Raw genomic sequence first — 22,438 nt, 5'->3', positions numbered from 1 at the left:
GCTTTGATACTTATATGCTGTCCTTCGAATTATTGTAATCAGATAGAACTTGTTATCTATTGTAACAATTAATTAAATCCACAGCCACTTGACGATATTTATTATGAGCATTCGTTCATGCTACATGGAGTTAACAGACTTAAATATTATATATGCTATTATCTGAGAGTGCGTATTACGCCCTTGGTCAGCCCGTGTATTTTTTTATCAGATATCCAGCATTGGATAATGGCTACGTACTGAATGTACAATAATTTCGGGTCCCTTCGCTCTGAAAACAATGTCGCACTTGATTCGTTCGGACTTTTATTATGCACATACTGGTAATATAAGTTAAACTAATAATTCGTCTCATAGTAATCTGAAATACGCATATGATGCCACAAGCTTTGCAAGCTCCATACTAGTATTATATTGAGACTTTTCGAAAATTGATTGGTCATGCTATTTTAGCATGTGCCCGGTTTGACTTGCTTCAATCGCTCATGCGCAAGTCGAACGTGGCATTCACCACTTCCTTCCGGTAACTAAAACGTAAACAAAAAATAAATACTCTGTTCGCTACTCTGTTTACAAAATCCATAGGTCTTTGCAACAACGACAACAACCATGGCTCAGTCTTTCCAACAGGAGTATATGCAGATGCCTCCAATGACAAGAACCTACACGACGGCATGTGTTTTAACAACGTTGGCAGTGGTATGCCTCATTCTCATACTTTCGTGTCTTCTCATTGGATTCGTGCTCATTTTAATACGTCATTATCGCTGTCACCAAATACTGCACGTGCCCGGTTTCTATGCATGTTGATCGAGCTTTTACAACTGTTGTGTATTTTGCCGTGGAAAATGCGATTTAAACAGGTAATGTCCCACAACACGTAAATAAAATGCTAAAATTAACGTTTAACTAATTATTTAATCAGGTATGAATGCCTTATAGGTCACTTTCACCTTAGTAAAAATGAGTTTCCAAACTCTGTTTACATGTGTCAGCCATTTTGTTATGTATTTTTACCAAAGTTAACGCTCTATTGATTTCGGAGCGCTTTGAGGGTCCCGACGGGGTATTGTAACTCACTGAAGAACAACTCATGGTGCGCAAATAAATTAAATATCAATTAGCGCATTGTAGAATCTGACAGTTCCCAATATAAATTTACCATGTTTATTGATCCATCACAGATTGAAATAATCATTCTGATTCTTGACATTTTTATACATTCACAAATAAACATATGATCAAAAAGTTATCTGATCGAAAAACAATTATTTGTCGTCTAGTTGAGCACATATTTGTTTTCAGCCGAACCCTACCAAAATACCGGATCATAAATATCGTAGGTACAGTCCAGAATCCCTCAAAAATGCATATGCTGCGGTAAAGGAGAACGGGATGCCAGTTAAAAGGGCTGCATTGACATATAATGTGCCAATTCAAACATTAAGAGATCGTGTAAAAGGGAAAGTAGATCCATTTAATATTGGATTGGGCTCCGAGTTAATCTTTTCAAAAGAAGAGGAAACGGGTTTGGTGGAGCATCTGGAGAGCATGTCCCAGCTCGGATATGGTTACACCAATGTACAGGTCCAGCACCTGGCTGGGGAACTGGCCGAACATTTAGGGAAACGCCCTACCAACAAGCCATTAAGTATAAATTGGTTGTATGGCTTTCTAAAGAGATGGACAGGCAGGCTCTCTTCCATAAAACCACGCGCCCTGGATAGTGGCCGTGCGAAAAACTCAACGCCGGAGATCGTTGAAAGCTACTTCAAAAACCTCGGGGAAGTAGTGGAGAAACACAATCTGACCGACAAGTCTCATCTCATCTTCAACATAGATGAAACCGGGATTCAACCCGAACACAGGCCCCCTAATGTCATCGCTGCCACTGGCAGTAAGCCGCAGGCTGTTACCTCGCCCCGCTCAACAACCACGACATTAATCGCATGCGCTAACGCAGCCGGTAATCATATACCACCATTTTTCGTCTTCAAAGGGAAACGAAGCAACCCTGAACTAATGAACGGCTCGTCACCTGGTTCGAAATTCACAATGTCCGAAAGTGGCTGGTCAAATGCCGAAATATTCCAGCATTATTTGAAGGACCATTTCCTCCCGAATGTATGCAGGGGTTCAACGGACCAAGCGCCGATACTTGTCATTTATGACGGCCACTCCTCGCATGTTTCCAGGCAACTTACTGAATGGGCCAAAGCAGAGAATATCATCCTCTTTGTTTTGCCTGCCCACACATCGCACATCCTGCAGCCTCTGGACGTGTCGATTTTCGGCCCATTCAAATCATATTACTACCGTGAATGTGCCAAGTTTATGCAGGAGCACATTGGTGAAACTGTCACGAAATATATGATGGCGAAAATTGCTTGCAAAGCGTATCTAAAGGCCATGGTTCCAGCCAACATAGTCGCAGGCTTCCGAAAAACTGGCATTTTCCCATGCTGCCCAGAGGTTGTTCCTGCAGATAAGCTTTATCCAAGCGAAGCCTTCCGAGAGACATCACCCCTGTTCAAAATTATGGCAATTAAATCCGGAAAAGAAGCAGTTGAAAAGTACCTCTTGTTGAAGGCTGAAAAAAAGTTTACATGCGTCTGCCAGGCCTCTAAGCAACCTAAAGCCAAAAACACAAAACCCAAGCCAGGGGGGAAGGCTATTACAGAAGAAGCATATGCTGAGGAGCTGCAAACATACGATAAAGAAAACGCAACTCCCAGTACATCAACAACCTCAACGCATGCAACAACAACATCGACGAAAAAAGGCAAAACCTGCAGAAAGCGCCTATCGGAATCTCAATCCCAAAACAAGTCTACTGCCACAGCAAAAGACGCATTGTGCAGTGATTCTGAGATGGAGTTCGAGCCGGAAGAAAAAGACCTGTGCTGCGTCTGCAGGATGATATCGCCACCAAACCTGCCCGACTCGACGTTCTTAAAAATCCTCACGTGGGGCGAGTGCGCCATTTGCAGCCACTGGGTGCACCTAAAATTCTGCACGAAAACGCGCGTTGTAAGGAGAAACGACCGTTTCGTATGCCCTCATTGTGAAGTTTAGTTGTGCAGCTAATCAGACATGGGTCAATTGTGTTACTTACAATGTTAAAAGTTTCGTTTATATATGTTATTTTTAAGTGTAAAAAGAAGATTAAATTTAAAACACAATTAATTAGTTGATTAAAATCATTACATACCTGCTCTCGGATGGAATATTATATTATAAAATAAAACGCCAATATCGAGTTATACACGTGCCAGTGTGTCGAAGAAAATAGCCATTTAAATATGTGATTTATAAGAAAATTCCCCACATGGTGCCCCATTTAGAACGCGGTCAAGAAAGAGCACGAATCCAATGAGAAAATTCTTCTGCATGATACAGATCATTGACCTTCACCTTAACGAGGTAAATATTTAGCAAATATGTAAACAAATACTGTTTTCTTTGTGTTTCGTTTTAATATAGTATTTTAATGACGAAATAAAAGTTAAACAATGCTAAAAATACCAGCCAGTGTATGCGCATGCGCGGTAAAAATAGTTAAGAGGCACGAAAGGACGAGAAGATAGCATACGTTGTTTTTCTTGTAGCCTCTAAACCTATAAGTTCGTGCACCTTAAACTTCAAACGCATTTATTTTTATGACAAATCAGTAAACAATACCTAAATGTGATATAAGCTTTTAGATTTATCCTTTGTTTAACCAATAACGACATTGCTTTCCACAGGATTTTTGTCAGGCGCCCTGGGTTGATAGGGGTGGTTCGGGAGGGTTGTTCCCCTCCCGACGTTGATTTTTTTTAAATTTAATGTGTCAATTGACGTTCTGTGGTGCATTATAACTCAAATAAAAACAGCGTCAAAAGACGTCATTTGGTGCGCTATGACTCTTCAAGAAAATTCCCCAGTCATTTAAAAATATATAATATATATTATATTGTTTAATTGTTTTAAAACTTTTCCGCATAGATAGTAAAATCCCGACTCGAACAAGTCCCCAATACATTCGTTTCAACCCGACTCTATTACTGTATACTTACTACTTTTCAAGTTTCTATTTATTACCCGATAATCCTGTTTATTCCGATTTTATAAATCACTTTCTGGTAAATACTGATGATAAAAGCTCTCAATTAATTCTTTAACACAAACCTTGCCGTTTTTCTATTGTATCAAATAAATTTTAAGTGACTATTTATATTTTACCCTTTATTTATATTTTACCCTTTCCTGCATAATCCCGTCTCGATCGATTCCTTAATATATCCGTATCAACCATACCTTCTATCTATTACTGCATACTTACTACTTTTCCAGTCGCTACTCATTACCTGATGATTCCGTATATTCCAGTTTTAATGCAAATTCTGCAAATGCTCCAGACACACACACACATTCGCAATTATTTAAAATATCAAATACATTTTGGCATTTGTTACTATTTAAAGATGTGACGAAATAACGTCCAATTGGGGTGGGTTTTTATTTCACTGAATACACATAAATCACCTGACGTGATGTACATGTTTTTATACAACACAAAATACACCCAAACTTTCCATGCGACGTTGTACATGTCTGCATAATTTTTGAGCGCTTTTTATGGATACAAAGGATATTTTAGCACTGTTTATTTTACGCTAGAATTTGTTAATGTCGCATAAGCATTAAAATTCGGAAGCGTGTTTCGGATTACAAATTTAATAAAGCTCATTTCAGAATCAGGGTTGGCATGAAAAACCCGCCCCCAGGAAAACCCGGTTTTTCCGGCCTTGGGCAATACTCTGAAAGTGGTTAATACTGGGCAATACGGGGCATTACTATTTTTTCTAAAACATGCAGTTGTAATTGTTTTTTACCATCCTTACTTCTCTGCTAGCCTCTGTTGAAAAGGAAAAAAGATTTAGCAAATGCTGTAGAATTGTGTGCACTAATATTGAAATAGAAGTTACATATTGTCACTGTATGATGTATAAAATTTTACTGCAGACTTCAAAGTGACTGTTGTTTTATTAATTACAATATCTAGTCACAGTTTTTTAGAAAAAAACATGATATAAATAACAGAAAGCAATCTGAAATTGAAGAAATACTTTTTTATATTGAAACACAATTAACAGGAATCTGTCACTTACTGTAGCAATCAAAGCATGTTTTCACAGTTTATGGGAGGGCCCTAATTGGCACTAGTCTGTGTATCTTTTATGGCCCCTAATAAACAGTTAGAGGCCCTTTGTCTGGCCCTAATAGGGCCCTTATGTGGCCCAAAAAGGTCCAATGTTTATCTAAGTGGCCCAGTGTGTGAGTGTCATTAATGATGACACAAAACTGTGTCAATAATTTAAAACACTAAATTGGGGCAAGGTCTTAATGCAACATGAGATCAACTAAATTATTTGAATGATTACAAAAAGATACATTACATGTATAATCCCTCATGTCTCTACCAATTTCCCTCTTCCTTCATAAATACCATTCTGTTACATATCATATCATATTTTTAGAATATTAATGTGAGTTAATAAAATGTAAATCAGATAAAACACAGATACCAAGTTATACCCAGTATTGTCCATAAAGATCAATAAATTGAATTTCATTTATGTAAAAATAAGAAAGTATTATTAGGATTCTAAACTTTCCACATGATGTAGTTGGTTAAAATGTAACAAATAGTTTCTAATTATTAATAATGAATGGATATGTTTTTATAGAGACTAATAATTATGTAAGTTATATGATTGTGTAATGTCTTGATTACCCAGTAAAGCCCATCCAAACCATCCAAAACAAACACAAAATGAATTGCACTTTTTTTGCAGAAAAAAGTAATTATTTATATGCATCCACATGAAGCAGAAGTTAACAGTGTAAATAATAGAATAGAATTGCTTAAATTAATAGCTATTTTTTGTTATGTACTAATTATTATTATGCAAGTTGTGCTGTTGTATAATTATGTAATATCTTTGATACCCAAGTAATGCCCATCCTAACAGACAAACAAAAAGAATTTCCATTTTCATGAAAATGAGAAGGAATTATGAATATTGCAATATCTTTATTACCCAGTATTGCCCACTATTGCCCAGTAAAACCCGGGTTTTCCCAGTATAACCCGCCCGGGCCGGTCAATACTATAAAACCCGGGTTTTATGCCAACCCTGTTCAGAATCGAACGAAACATTAACATTGTGCGTAATTTATTCAACGATAATTTGTTAAAGCGCATTATGTGACATATTGCTTATTAAAAGGTGAAAATAATAAATATGAAAGTAGCATAAATGTAGGTTTCTATGCTACACAAATGTACATGTAGGTGTTTATCTTTTCACTCAATCCGCCGGGTACGTATGCGGCGGATTTACTCCGCAAAAGTACGTGAGAATAAAACAGACTCGGCATCGTTGCAGGGATCGATGCCGAGTGCCTCGGCGATACGCCGCGTGAACACTCGACACGACCGCTGCATACTAAATTTCTGGCTGTGGCGTAGCCCCGGATTATGTTTGTTCCGCGTTGGCTGTACTGTATGTCATAGTATTGTGCCTTTAACAAAAAAAACTCAAGAAGTGCTGAAAAGTTAATGTTTTTTTCAATTTTTAGAAGTTGTAATTTATTTGATGGTTATCCATGACTATTACAACGCTCATTCTCATTATTTCCGGTGTTTGTTGGAAGGTAGGTCATTTTAATTACATATTAAAACACACAATTATGATTTTGTTTATGGCTTAATAGTAGCTTAATCAAATTTTGTATATGCTGCTTATTTTCTAATAAAATGTTAAAATATTTTAAGAACAACATGAGACTAGTTTTTCCATTAAGTTACTATTTTTAGAACAGGCACATGCGAAATGTAACCAATGATCTCCACATAAATTTGAGTAACCAGTTATATTTTCAAAGAAGCCGGTGATTAAGCAATAAAACAGGTGTATTTGCAGATTACCGGAATAAACCCCCTTCGGAAGAAACCCCCTTCGCTAAAAACGGCAGGGCGGAAGAAACCCCCTTTCATAGTTTGCATACGCGGAAGAAACCCCCTCGCTAGTTTTGCATACGCGGAACAAACCCCCTTCGAGTTTTCAGACAGGCGGAATAAACCCCCTTCGTGTTTTCAGACAGGCGGAATAAACCCCCTTCCTAAGTGTCAAGTCTTTCCCTTGAACATGTCGGCGGCATGGGTGTGCTCTGTCACTGACTTCACTACGGTGAGCTGAAACATAAAGCATACATATCGATGAAACAGGTCAATCGTTTTACTTATAATATCAAGTACTTATTCATTTGTCCTAGCCTTTTTAAAAATGTTAATATGACTAATATAGCGATACTCAGATGTGACGAATTGGAATTTTATGCAAAATTAATATTATATAAAATAATCGCAATACATGGGTTTTGTAGAAAAAGACTCATTTATTTTTGAGTATAAGTACATGGTATAATATTACTTACCTCTAGATCAGTGGTAGCAATAGCACGGCATTTCTGTGAACCCCGTTGGTCACACTCCCAACGCTGGCTAACCGCTGACTTTGCTTTCTTCGTGTAGCAGTACCCCTAGTAACACAACTTCTGCCCACCCTTGTTGTTCTTGATGATCACCATTATTGATATATTCGAAATACCAACGATGTGTATATATATACATACCAATTAATCGAGCAAATGTAATTAAAAAAAACTGTACATAACTTCACACGAGCCGCAAAGGCGCCGATCATGACACAACTTCTCATCATTATCTACAATAGCCGGTACATTAAAGGACCTTTTATATAATTAAATGCAGGTGCAAATATATATTTCCAAACTGTTATGTGCTGAGTAAAGAGGTGTACCGGCCGTTTGTTCACAAGTTGTTAATGATGAGATGCTCGTGTGAATTTGTCTTGCACGCGTTTCAGTGAGATTATACCATTTTATATGCGTTAACTTGTACTTGATTGATAAAAATAACAAACACACAAAATTAGTGCCCAGAGCCGATAGTGACGAAGATATTTCGTACATATTTTCCTATAATAACCGAAGCATTCGTCTTAAAAAAAAAATTGAATCATGCAAAAAAACGTGCTTCCCGAGAACTTTCTGAAAATGAAAGTGAATTTCTGTAAACAATTACCGTGCGTTTAAATGTAACTAAATCGTCTGGAAGGGGGTTTGTTCCGCTATGGAAGGGGGTTTATTCCGCCTGTCTGAAAACTCGAAGGGGGTTTGTTCCGCCTAGGCAAAACTAGCGAGGGGGTTTCTTCCGGGTATGCAAACTATGAAAGGGGGTTTCTTCCGCCCTGCCGTTTTTAGCGAAGGGGGTTTCTTCCGGAGGGGGTTTCTTCCGTACACCGTATTTGCACCATTTCAATTGATATTTTGGCGTTTAGACTGAAGGTAACCGGTTAGATTGAATGTAACTGGTCCAATTCGATGGCTGCCGATGCTTCCGAAAAAAACTGAAAGTAACAACTCTTAGAAACCAATCAGAAGGAAAGATACTATAAGACAATTGCACATGAAACAGATTACTACATGGAGCTAAGTCTAGCCAGTATTGTGTCAAAACATTGCCAATTTAAATGCAGTTCTCACTGTTATGTCCAAGGAAAAACATTTAAGTATACATGTTCTGTAGATTGACATATAACATATACATGTTTTTGTATTTGTTCACTTTCAAAATTTGTATATATTCATTAAGAAGGTCGATACTAAAAAAGACATGCTAGTTGTTCTACCGGTAAGTAACACAAAATCGATTATTTATCGTCTGTTGACATATTTTCACAAGAAATTAACCTCCCTTGGATTGTCAGTTGTAAAGCTATTTATATTATGCAAGTTTGGAAATTGGAATAGCCAATCAGAATGCAAGGCTCAACAAGAACCTATTTTCAAGATGGCAGTTAGACACCATCAACACAATAAATTATTTATTTTTAATAATGACGATTACCATTTGAAAAAAAGAACAAATATAAAGACCAAAGGTTAATAATTAAAAAAATATTAAAAAATATCTGAGATGTTAACAACATGACTCAACAAGCATACAGCATACTGGGTTTATTGTCCCCTACCGGTTTCACCGGAGGGGACTTATGGTTTGCGCTCGTCAGTCTGTCAGTCCGTCAGTCAGTCACACTTTTCTGGATCTTGTGATAACTTCAAAAGTTCTTAATATTTTTTCATGAAACTTGAAATATGAATAGATTGCAATATGGACATTATGCACGTCATTTCATTTTGTTCCCACGTCAAAAATTATGGTTGCTGTGGCAACAAATAGACTAGAAATACTGCTGAAAATGGTGGTTTTCTGGATCCTGCGATAACTTTAAAAGTTCTTAATATTTTTTCATGAAACTTAAAACATGGATAGATGGCAATATGGACACAATGCACATCATTTCATTTTGTTCCTACGTCAAAAATTCTGGTTGCTATGGCAACAAATAAATAAAAATTCTGACAATAATGGAATTTCTGACAATGGTGGAGCCGGTAGGGGACTATATTGCTTGGCAATAGTCTTGTTACTTTTGTTATTGTTGTGTTTGCAATTTTAATAAATTATGTATCAAGCTTTTAAAATTTGAAGCAATGACTTCGTGTCAGAAGTTATGGAAGTCACAGGGTTAAAATCGGGAAATTCCACATTTATGTCAGTTGTATTTGATAGTGCTGAGGGAAAAAAAAGGGCAAATTTCAAAGTTACCATGACAACTTAACATAACATTATTACGTTTTATAATGTGATTAATGGTTTTAAAATTTACCGTTTAACTATATTTTATGCAAAGAAATGTAACACAAATGTTTTCTACTTTTGTATTTTAACACTCATGTGCAAACACACAACAGAAAGATCAAACGTCCATTGTAAAATACCTATTTTAGTGTTTCTGATTTCCAAAATTGCAAACTGTGATTATTATTATTACTGATAGCATCACTGAGCTGGCGATTTAAGTTTTAAAAATCAATATTTCCCTGTAGGTGATAACCATGTGTTGCATAGAAAACCTTTGTCTTCAGAGTACTAAGATGTCATCTTTACTCAAAGATCATGATCAAATAAAGTTAACAAGTCAATCATGATAGTTAACGTTAAACATGACAGTTCTTTGTCTCATGTTTAAGCCTTGTTAATATCAACTGTTCATTACCTTTTTAGCTCACCTGAGCACAATGTGCTCATGGTGAGCTTTTGTGATCACCTTTTGTCCGTCGTGCGTCGTCCATCGTCAACATTTTGCCTTGTTACCACTTTAGAGGCCACATTTATTGTCTGATCTTCATGAAACCTGGTCAGAACATGCTGGGTCAAAAACTAGGTCACTAGGTCAAAAAAAAGAAAAACCTTGTGAACACTGTAGAAGTCACATTTGATGCCCAATCTTCATGTAACTTTGTCAAAATGTTTGTCTAAATGATATGTTGGTTGAGTTCAAAAATGGTTCCGGTCCGTTGAAAAACATGGCCATCAGGGGGCGGGGCAGTATTCCTTATATGGCTATAGAGAAAACTTGTGGACACTCTAGAAGTCACAATTTTGGCCCAATCATCATGAAACTTGGTCAAAACATTGGTTTCATTGATATCTCGAACAAGTTAGAAAATGGTCCAGATCGGTGAAAAAACATGACGGGCAGTTTTCTCTATATGTATATAGTGAAAACATGGGAACACTCTAGAAGTCACATTTTTGGTCCAATTTTCATTAAATTTGGTCAGAACATGTGTTTTTTGGATATGATAGTTGAGTTCGAAAATGGTTCGGATCGGTAAAAAGTAGCATGGCTGCTGGGGGGGGGTCATTTTCCTTATATTTATATAGTAAAAACAGCTTTTGAATACTATATAGTTTTTTATGTCAAGGGAAGTAACTGCAAATGAAAAATTATGTTTAATTGACAGAGTTGTCTCTCTTTTTAAAATATTTGTTTTAAGCACAAGAAGATTAAGTGGAATTAATTATAAATGATAGTTTTACATTCTGGAAGATAGCAAACTTTTGAATATGTTTTTTATTGTTTGATGATTCTGTACAATATGGCATTCTTTTGTCAAACAATTAAAGCGAGACTATACGATTTTTATGTGTGTTAAATTGTAATATATTGATAAATACATGTTACAATAACACAAAATAGGCAAGATATTGAAGGCAAATTTCATAAAATGCAGCAAAGACAAATTAGCGCCCCAAGCCGATGGTGAAGAAGATATTTTGTACATATTTTCCTACAATAACCAAAGAATTTGTCTTTTTATTAGGATCAGAATTAGTGTTCGTGTGTCGTATGAATAGACATCGCTGCAGCAATTTTAAAACAACCATTAAACTAAATTAAGATTCACATCGTACATGCATGATATACATTCTGGCGAATTCAACTGTACAGACATTTTCGTTTTCAGAATTAAATATCTCGCTTATTTCGCATTTTTCAGCACATGTTCTTCTTAAGTTTTATTTTAAATTATATTGAAATGTATGACCTTGTTAAAACTCTAGAGGTCACATTTATTTTCCGATCATCATGAAACTTGGTCTGAAGATTTGTCCCAATGATATGTTGGATGAGTTCGAAAATGTTTTTTGTTGCTTTAAAAACATGGCCACCAGGAGCGGGGAATATGGCTATATATGGCTTTAGTAAAACCTTGTTAACACTCTAGAAGCAACATTTATTGTCCAATCTTCATGAAATTTGGTCAGAAGATTGGTCTTAATGATATCTTGGATTAGTTCGAAAATAGTTATGTTTGCTTGAAAAACATGGCTTCCAATGGGGTGGGGCATTTTTCCTTATACGGCTATAGTAAAATCTTGTTAACACTCTAGTTTTATTTAATTCAGCTGCCCAATCTTCATTAAATTTGGTAAGAACATTTGTGTCCTGTGTAGTAAAGTTTGGTTTTATTATGTCAGTATTATGTACCATTAACTGTTTTATTCAATTTTTCGTAACACAGAATTTTCATAATTAACAACTGTTTTAGTCATTATTACTTATGGTAAGCCTATCAACTAAGAGAAAGCTGAAATGAACACAACATGTACACAATTTTGCAGTATCTATCTCCATTGTTTAACCTGCTGAGTCATATTCCCCAATCTATTTTTAGTTCTGCTCTAGAATTTGTTAGACCCCAGATATTGATCATTGCAGTGTGTAACTATTTTCCACTCAGCTTACTGACCCTCTCACTGTGCTGTATGCCAGATGTAAATACATGTATCAGTAGTCACTAATAAAAGCTGGTTGAACTGTTTGATATATTTTATTTCACAGTGGGAGTATTTAATGCATGTTTTTAACAATTAACAAAAAAATATGTAATTTAAATGGGAACTTCATATCTTCAAAACAAGATTCCATAATGATTCACTCTATATAATCATATATTTAAAGATATGTTAGCAAATATCAAATGGATAGTATATGAAAACAATAAAGAAATAATTTCAATTATAAGTTTCTGGAGATAAAAAACAAATGCAGAATAATCTTCAAAATCAAGATTTACCTTTCTTATTTGCCGAGTTCACTTATCAAGATTAATCATTTTCAGGCTTTATGTATTTAAACGATGTCAGAAAATTAAATAAAACGGTAATGAATGATACACAATATTAATGAAATTAAATATAAAATTGATACATTTTCATATTTCTAAATTGTTTAGTGTAAAACAGCTTACTGTTGAATATGTTTATATAATGATTCAAGTAAACGGCAATACCTTAACTTAATTGAATTACAACCAGTCAGCAGTGTAATCCTGACCGGAAATAATAAGCGATTGTGGAATAAATATTTCCGCATTACATAAGTGCTCACAAAGTTACATAACTCGTAACAATCCCGTGACCAGTTCACTTGCGTAAGTAAACGAGACCGCACTACCACACCTGGATACGACATTTGAGTTCGAAAATGGTTTGGATCTATAAAAAAAACATGGCCATCAGGGGGGGGGTCTTTTTTCTTATATTTATAAAGTAAAAAAGGTTGTGAACACTCTAGAAGTCACATTTTTTACTTCATCATAAAATTTCGTCAAAACATTAGTTATGTGGATGTCTCGGACGAGTTTGAAAATGGTCGTGATAAGTGGAAAAACATGGGCACCAGGCAGTGAGGCAGTTTTCTTTATATGTATAGAGTGAAAACATGTGAACAGTCTAGAAGACATTATCTTCATGAAATTTGGACATATCTTGGAAAAGTTAAAAAATGGTTCAGCTCTGTTAAAAAAAAACATGGCCGCCAGGGGGCCATTTGTTGTTCATTTTTCATGAAACTCGGTTAGAACATTTCTTTCATTAATATATTGGTCTGCAAAGAACAGGTCATTTCTTTTTATCTCAGGTGAGCGACTTTGGGCCTTTCAGGCCCTCTTGTTTCTGAAATACTTCTGTCTTATTTTTCAGCAATTGGATATAATCACCGCATTCCAGATATACTTCCATCCAGGTCTTATATTTAAGAATTATCAGGTATGAAAAGAAAAGTTCCTCTTTACTGTATTGTATAGTAATGAGATTTATATCTTATTTATTTCTGGATATGGCTATCATGTTATTTATAAAATTTAGTTTATATTATATAGTGCTTTTCATTAGGGATTTAGTAAAAGCAGAAAAGCAGGGGGCCCATTCAATTTTAATGCCACACCCTTTCAAAATATTTATCCCACTTTGTATTGTCCATGCCTCCATCCATTTAAAATACATCCCTTTTTAGCTCGACTATTATATATGAAATATATATAGTGGAGCTATCCTACTCACCCCGGCGTCTGCGTAAGCGTTAGCCTGCAAATGTTAAAGTTTTTGTACTACTACAAATATTTTCTTTGTCCCTTGACATATTGCTTTCATATTTTGCATACTTGTTTACCAACATGACCCCAACCTAAAAACAAGAGCAGACAACTCTATCAAGCATTTTGTCATAATTATTGCCCCTTTTATACATAGAATATGCATATTATTGATAAATCTTATTCTATGTTAAAGTTTGCATACTGCCCCAAATATTTCCTATATCCTTTGACATATTGCTTTTATATGTTGCATACTTGTTAACCAACATGACCCCAACCTATAAACAAGAGCAGACCACTGCATCAAGCATTTTGACATAATAATGGCCCCTTTTACACTTAGATAATTGAACATTTTGCTTAAATTTCCATAACTTCTTTATTTATGATCACATTTTATTATTACTTTGACAAAACAACACTTACCTGAATACCACAATGGATTCCACCCAAACAATACCCCACGCCCCTACCAGAATCCCTTCCCCCCTCAACCTCACCCCCCCCCCATTTTTTTTTAAACATCATCTAATAAATTACCCCACCCCACATTATACCCCCTCTCAGCCACACCCCCCTACCCCCTACCCCCCCCCCCCAAAAAAAAATTTGTTTTTAAACATCATATTATAAATTACCACACCCCACATTATACCCCCCTCTCACCCCCCACCCTCCCTACCCCCCACCCCCCCACCCCCAATTTTTTTTTTTTAAAACATTATCTCATAAATTATCCCACCCCACATTATAACCCCCCTCTCATCCCCCCTACCCCCCACACCCCCCCCCCCAAAAAAAAACACATTATTTTTTTTAAACATCATCTAATAAATTACCACACCCCACATTATACCCCCCCTCTTTTCCTTATATGGCTATATATGGCTACTGTGCCTTCCCCAGGAATTTTTTCAGGCGCCCCGGGGGTGATATCGGGAGGGGTGTCCCCTCCCGACGTGCGGAAGGGGTGTCCCCTCCCGACGTGACACCCCTCCCGACGTTGATTTAAAAAAAAAATTAACATGTCAATTCACGTTCTATGGTGCGTTATAACTCAAAGAAAAACAGCGTCAAAAGACGTCATTTGGTGCGCTATGACTCTTCAAAAAAATCCCCCAGTCATTTAAAAATATATATTTTTTATATTGTTTAATTGTTTTAAAACTTTTCCGCACAGATAGTAAAATCCCGACTCGAACGATTCCCCAATACATCCGTTTCAACCCGACTCTATTACTGTATACTTACTATTTTTCAAGTTTCTATTTACTAGTAATCACAAACAACCTACAATGTTGCACAAAATAGGTTTCTGTGCCCCTTTTCTGCCCCCCCCCCCCCCCTCCCCCCCTTCCTCCCTGCCATTGTTTTAGTATGGTTAAATCCTCTGTCCATAATGTACACGATGAGAATGCTGAAAACATTATTACAACTTCTCCTTACCAGCATTTTTATGCCCCCGGTAGGGTGGCATATAGCAGTTGAACTGTCCGTCAGTCAGTATGTCAGTCAGTAGTCTGTCTGTCCGAAAAAAACTTTTAACATTGGCCATAACTTTTTCACTATTGAATATAGCAACTTGATATTTGGCATGCATGTGTATCTCAAGGAGCTGAACATTTTGAGTGGTGAAAGATGAAGGTCAAGGTCATCCTTCAAGGTCAAATGTCAAATACATGTATATGGCATCTGTCCGTCCGAAAACTTTAACATTGGCCATAACTTTTTCAATATTGAAGATAGCAACTTGATATTTGGCATGCATGTGTATCTCATGAAGCTGCACATTTTTAGTGGTGGAAGTTCAAGGCCAAGGTCATCCTTCAAGGTCAAAGGTCAACAACAACAAAAAACAACAAAAAATCAAAGCGGCATTCTCATGAAGCTGCACATTTTGAGTAGTGGAAGTTCAAGGTCAAGGTCATCCTTCAAGGTCAAATGTCAAAATATAAAATAAAATTTCAAAGCGGCATTCTCATGAAGCTGCACATTTTGAGTGGTGAAAGTTCAAGGTCAAGGTCATCCTTCAAGGTCAAAGGTCAAATTTTTTTTTTTAATACAAAGCGGCGCAATAGGGGGCATTGTGTTTCTGACGAACACATCTGTTGTTTTCTTCATTTTTTAATCATCTTCACTGCTCTGATGTTGTTTCTTTTTCAGTTTTGGCGCCTAATCACCAACTTCCTATACTTTGGTCCTATCGGGTTTAATTTCTTATTCAACCTTATTTTCACCTACCGATACTGTCGGATGCTGGAGGAAGGATCTTTTAGAGGCAAAACAGCTGATTTCTTCTTCATGTTCCTGTTTGGAGGGACTCTTATGACTGTATCCTTTGACAACATCATGATCAAGAGAATAGTGAAGATTTATTTTCTTAAGTACAAGAACATATGAAAAAAACGTTTTGTACATTAAATGGGCTGTACAAATATGTTTTATACATAAAATCAATTTTCATTTGACAATTTGGACTTGTTTAAAAAAATACATGTATTCCATGTTGATTCAATTATCAATATTATATGTGTGTATGCATGTGTTCAAAATTAATATTTTTCAAATTGTTTTGATGATTTGGAACTTAGGTACAGCATAGTGCACATTTGAAGTTTATTACCAGGTATGATTTAATATCATGCACTGTGTTTCAAATAAACATGCTAAACTTTTATTTTTCTTGTTATGTGGGAAATTTGCAAACGTTTAAAGAGTATCTTTATAAAAACTCATTGCAGTAAACGTATCATGGCAAATATTGCAAAACTCGTTTTATTACTAAGCCTGGTCAGAGTTAACAACTGTTTTGTTAACTGCTCAAGTTATTGCAGTTATATACAGAAAATCAAAAGCCCAGCAGTGGTTAATTTTAAAATGAGCATGCTCATTATCTCAAATTTACATAAAAAATGCATGGCAACCAATGAAATTTCTACGACTTTCACAGATCATTTGTTAATTTTTCGCTCAGCTGTTTTTGGAGAAAAACCTTAGGTATTGTCATTGCCAGCTTGTCGTCCGTCGCCCGCGTCGTAATAAAGCCTTGACATTTGTCTCTAAGATCAAAGTGCTTCCACCTTTCCAACTTTGAAACTTCATTTGTAGATGCATCTTGATGAGTTCTACACGCCACACCCATTTTTGGGTCCCTAGGTCAAAGGTCAAGGTCACTGTGACCACTAAAAAAATTTATTCTGACAAGCTTTCATTTATACAAAACTGCACTCACAGCCGAGCGTTGGCACCTGTTATGCGGTGCTCCTGTTTTCAAAGGTGTATCCTAGCAAATATTTTCTTATGTCTAGTATTGTCTGTCTTTTATATTCCTTGACATTTTCATCTCAGATCACTGCACTGTTTGTTAATCTCGTATTCCTAGGAAGTGCCTTCACAATCATGTTGGTGTACGTTTGGAGTCGACGTAATCCCTTCGTGAGAATGAGCTTCTTTGGTCTAATGAATTTCCAGGTGAGAAGGCATCGTAATACAAAGCAGGCAGTATGTTTTACATTATAAAACTGATTTAGATGGTTATTTTTTATCAGTTCAATTATTTCTGTGATATCATTTTGAACCATTTGAACTGTTGAGCTTCTCATATGTGGCTCCAGTTGTGGTGTAGCAGGTATTTATGATTGGCAGTTTTTGCTTTGTATGAGAAGTGCTTGTTATTACTAAATTTGTTGATTTGTTGAAAGTTTTGAACTTGTATATCTGATTTTGTACCTCCAAACTATCATATACGTAATATTTGTAATAAAAATATTCGAAAGAGATAATTATTATCCCCCGCCAGAGGCGGAGGGATATTGTTTTGACGTTGTCCGTCTGTCTGGTTGTCCGGCCACCTGGCACTTTTGTGTCCGGAGCCATATCTTGGAAGTGCTTTGGCAGATTTCATTGAAACTTTGTATGAGTATAAATAAGCATAAGAGGATGATGCACCCCAAATGGCATTGTACACCATCTGTTAAAAACAGAGTTATGGCCCTTTGTATATTGAAAAAATGCTTTTTACTACATGTATAGGCACTTTTGTGTCCGGAGCCATATCTTGGAAGTGCTTTGGCGGATTTCATTGAAACTTGGTATGAGTATATATATGCATAAGAGGAAGATGCACGCCAAATGGCATTGAACACCATCTGTTAAAAACAGAGTTATGGCCCTTTGTATCTTGAAAAAATGCTTTTTACTATAGACACTTTTGTGTCCGGAGCCATATCTTGAAAGTGCTTTGGCGGACTTTATTGAAACTTGGTATGAGTATATGTATGCATAAGAGGATGATGCACGCCAAATGGCATTGTATACCATATGTTAAAAACAGAGTTATGGCTCTTTGTATCTTGAAAAAATGCTTTTTACTATAGGCACTTTTGTGTCCGGAGCCATATCTTAGAAGTGCTTTGGCAGATTTCATTTAAACTTGGTACGAGTAAATATCCTCCGCCAGAGGCGGAGGGATATTGTTTTGGCGCTGTCCGTCCGGCTGTTCATCTGTCCATCACTTTTGTGTCCGGAGCCATATCTTGGAAGTGCTTTTGCGGATTTCATTGAAACTTAGTATGAGTATATATATTGATAAAATGGATGATGCACGCCAAATGGCATTGTACACCATCTGATAATAACAGAGTTATGGCCCTTTGTATCTTCAAAAAAATGCTTTTTTAGTGTCAAATATAACACTTTTGTGTCCAGAAATATATAGGCGGGGGATATCAATTCAACGAATTTGCTTGTTATTTTACTGATTGTGTTTATTCTCATTCAGTGATAACAAGCTTACAAAACATATTTTTAAAATGATGTTTATTCCCATTTATTTTAGGCTCCATATCTACCCTGGGTGTTGCTTGCTTTCTCACTTTTATTAGGAAATTCTGTGGTTGTTGATTTAATGGGTGAGTGAAAATAGTTTATGCATTATTTATGTGTGATTTTAAAAACAAATGTACAGATGGCAGTTTTTCAAAAGCTTGATTGTATTACTTTTGTTATTCACCATTTGAAAAACACAATACACTGTTTGTACACTCATTGAAAAAAAATATTGTCCACTGTCTGAATCATGGATGGATTCCAAAAGACTGTCTAATGTAAAGGCTAAAATTAAAGGTTAAATATCCAATTTCTTAGAAATAAACTAAAAATCATTGTCCTTTTTGAAATTGTATTAAATATTGTATGGATGGGCAGAATGCATAATTCATTATCCGATGTGCAAATACATGTACATATTTGATAGGCAGATCTTAGTGATAATGACAACATTGATTAATTATATATGTTAACACATATTTCATTGATACTAGTATAATAGCTTTTGTATGTTAGGGTTTAATGTAATAGATGTGTGACCTTTAATGACAAATGTTAAGTCGTATATAATGCTGTAATTAATGATCATAACAGTAGTTGGTTATTAAATATTGGTTTGTTTGTATGGAAATGCCAGTGAAATCCAATTTATTATTCACTATAAAATATTTCAATGAAAAGTGCCATTTTGATATGGTTAGAATCTCTTTAAGGTAAGTCTGAACAAGTACCAAGATAACCAATGCAACAACATGAGAATAATCCATGATAAATAATGTGTTGTTGGATGATTTTTTTTTACTTACTTATTTATCAATGAAAACCTATATTGAAATTTTAATTCTAGGTATTGCAATAGGTCACATATACTACTTCCTGGAGGATGTGTTCCCACAGCAACCAGGAGGGTTTCGAATCCTTCGAACTCCAGGATTTCTGTAAGCCATGTCTTTATGTATCTTATAGTGTTGTAAGTAAGATACTCTTAATGGGTAAATAACAATCATCCGCATGTGAAGTAGGCTTTAAAAATATATTGTATCTCTGAAAAAAAATACTGGTCTTAAAAAAAAAGACAGTTTGTGAGTGTGTGTGATGCAAGTCAGTTAGATTTATCAAAATAATTTTAAGCTTTAATAATGGGAAAGAGTTTACATCTGAGAACCCATTCACTACCAATTGGGTCTGGGGTGTGTGTATTTCGAAGTTAATGAGCTCTAATTGATTCTAAGACTGCATAATGTGAGGACACCGACAGATTGAGTAACAGTATCTTATCTATCTACTAGACCTATGATCATTAAGATGATTTTTCAATTATAGCTGCAATTTTCAGCTAATTAGATTTGAGTGAAATATTTCAATGTTGGGTTGGTTTGTGTTGTATGGGTAAGCTGGAGTACCCGGAGGAAAGCACTTCTGTCCAGTGTCTTGACAACCAACCAATCTTAAATGTACATTTGCCTCAAGCAGGATTGAACCCTGCTTGCCGACGTGAAAGGCACCTGTACTTACAGCGGTGCTTACCTTAAGATAGGGTCTAGATCCCCCAACAATGATTTTAATGGAAGACCTTAAGCCTGACAATTACTGTTGCAATTTCATGGCCCAATATAACAGCCATGCTTTGACTCGAGTGGAACATGCTTAAAAGCAGCTGTGCCTGTGTTGTTTTTTTTGTCATAGGAAGAAGATATTTGACAGGGAGGAGGACCCCAACTACAATCCTCTTCCAGAGGAGCGGCCAGGAGGGTTTAACTGGGGAGAGGGACAGGTAAGCTTAGTTTATTTGCTTCAGTGTGGGAAAGCTGGGCTTAAGACATTTGTGTAAATCGTCATCCTTGATTAGGGAAAGCTGGGGTTAAGGCATTTGTGTAAATCGTCATCCTTGATTAGGGAAAGCTGGGCTTAAGGCATTTGTGTAAATCGTCATCCTTGATTAGGGAAAGCTGGGCTTAAGGCATTTGTGTAAATCGTCATCCTTGATTAGGGAAAGCTGGGCTTAAGGCATTTGTGTAAAGTGTCATCCTAGATTAGTCTGTGCTGCCCGTTAAAAATGTTTTTAATTAGAAAATACTGTCCATAAAAGCAGAAAATGTTGTCCCTGATAAACCTGTGTGGACTACACGGGATAATCTGGGATTACACTGTACGCACATGCATTTACCCCAGTTTGTCCAAAACAAGGCTTATTCTGTAAGAAAATGTGGGATGGTATGACACCATACAGTCAATTTTAGCATTTTTACAGCCAATCTTTATGCCAAGTACACAAACTCTAAAATCACACAATTTATTATCCCTTATTAAATGTGTCCTTATGATTTATAAACACTTTTGCAGGTCGCTGGTGAACAAGGTCACGAGGACTGAGAGGTCAAGGTCATATCACAGAACTGGAAATCCAAGGATTTAGGGAATGGAGTAAAAATCATTGACACATGCTGGTGGAAGGAAAAACTGCCATTTATAGATAACTTAAAATAATGTAATTTTTAAATATTATGTTGTATTCAAATGGTTAAATAATAGAAGGAATAATATATTCTTACATTTATTACTTATTAAGAAGAAATATTTACCAGGGAGAATTCCTGATACAACCATTCCCTCAAAATCACCCTTTTGACAAAATCCATGCACGCTCAAAAGTGCATTTTGTAGAATAAAAAAGCTCACCTGCCCTTTTCAAATCCTAGCACTGTTGTAAATGATTGAAGTTGAGATAAGTAAAGTATGTTTGTATGTTACAGGCATTATGTTGCCATTGTTATGGTTGTAACATTGTCATAGTCATCTTTTTAATATTTTACTTAAGAATGGTGGCAGACATTAAGTTGGGGATCGGAATTTAAAAACTTACTTATCTTGTGTTTTTGTTTCAATAACATAACTTACTGATCTGGTTTTACGACGAGTTACAGTGAATGACACATAACTACATGTACTTTGTATTGTAATTATTAACATCAGCATGTAACTTATCTCTCTGGAATTATTTTATTGTAGATATATTAACATTTTGGCTGTGTTCTGTGAAAAGGGGGGTTAATGCATGTGCGTAAGGTGTCGTCCAAGACTAGCCTCAGGGGCGCCAATTTCCACTTTGATATTTTTTATTTCAAGAAAGTCCCTTCTTAGCAAAAATCCAGTTAAGATGGAAAGTGTCATCGCTGAGAAGCCTTATCTGGGATGACATTTGTACACATTCCTTATTAAAGGGGCCTTTTCACAGATTTTGGCATGTTTTGAAGTTTGTCATAAAATGCTTTCTATTGATAAATGTAAACATAAGATATAAAAAGCTCCAGTAAAAATCAAGAATACATTTTTTAAAAGAAACCCTCAGCAGGGCTCCAACCACTGACCCCTGGAGTCCTGGAGTAAAAGTAGTTCCCACTAAGACCACAGTCATCCTTCCGATGTACAAGGCTGGATGTATTTTATACTTTATAAAAGCAATCCTTGTAGTTTCATAGAATATAACGACACCAACAGAACTCTCCAAATTATTAATTCGTTTCGCGTTGCAACGCTTTATAATTTTCTGGTATTTAAAACGTCAAAAGATGCATATAATGGTTATTTTAAAGCATGGTAAATGTTCAGTATTACTGTTTCCTCACAAATATCATAACTAAAACGAAAATTTGCGAATCTGAAACAACTTTTTTCAATTTTGTCAATTTACACAAACGTGAAAAGGCCCCTTTAAACCCCTTTTCACAGAAAGCAGCTCATTTGTTTC

General features: G+C 35.9%; 1 protein-coding gene across 1 annotated transcript; it reads left to right on the top strand.

Moving 5' to 3' along the window:
- Window positions 1–486: 486 nt before the first annotated feature.
- Window positions 487–22,010, top strand: LOC127839594 (derlin-2-like). Its single transcript, XM_052367986.1, has 8 exons — window positions 487–699; window positions 13,469–13,534; window positions 16,027–16,194; window positions 17,212–17,334; window positions 18,701–18,773; window positions 19,538–19,628; window positions 20,377–20,464; window positions 21,034–22,010. Exons 1-8 carry the CDS (start codon window positions 610–612, stop codon window positions 21,061–21,063), a joined length of 729 nt encoding a protein of 242 aa, XP_052223946.1. The 5' UTR covers window positions 487–609; the 3' UTR covers window positions 21,064–22,010.
- Window positions 22,011–22,438: the final 428 nt, after the last annotated feature.

The sequence above is a fragment of the Dreissena polymorpha genome, chromosome 1, assembly GCF_020536995.1.
Source record: "Dreissena polymorpha isolate Duluth1 chromosome 1, UMN_Dpol_1.0, whole genome shotgun sequence".
Taxonomy (NCBI): Eukaryota; Metazoa; Mollusca; class Bivalvia; order Myida; family Dreissenidae; genus Dreissena; species Dreissena polymorpha.
The sequence above is the reverse complement of the archived record's forward strand: the minus strand, read 5'-3'. Positions and strand labels throughout refer to the sequence as shown.

Coding starts and splice junctions, on each gene's coding strand:
- LOC127839594 (XM_052367986.1), top strand. CDS start 610: ATGGCTCAGTCTTTCCAACAGGAGTATATGCAGATGCCTCCAATGACA. Junction 18,774..19,537: donor TGTGGTTGTTGATTTAATGG/GTGAGTGAAAAT, acceptor TTTTAATTCTAG/GTATTGCAATAGGTCACATA. Junction 19,629..20,376: donor CTTCGAACTCCAGGATTTCT/GTAAGCCATGTC, acceptor TTTTTGTCATAG/GAAGAAGATATTTGACAGGG.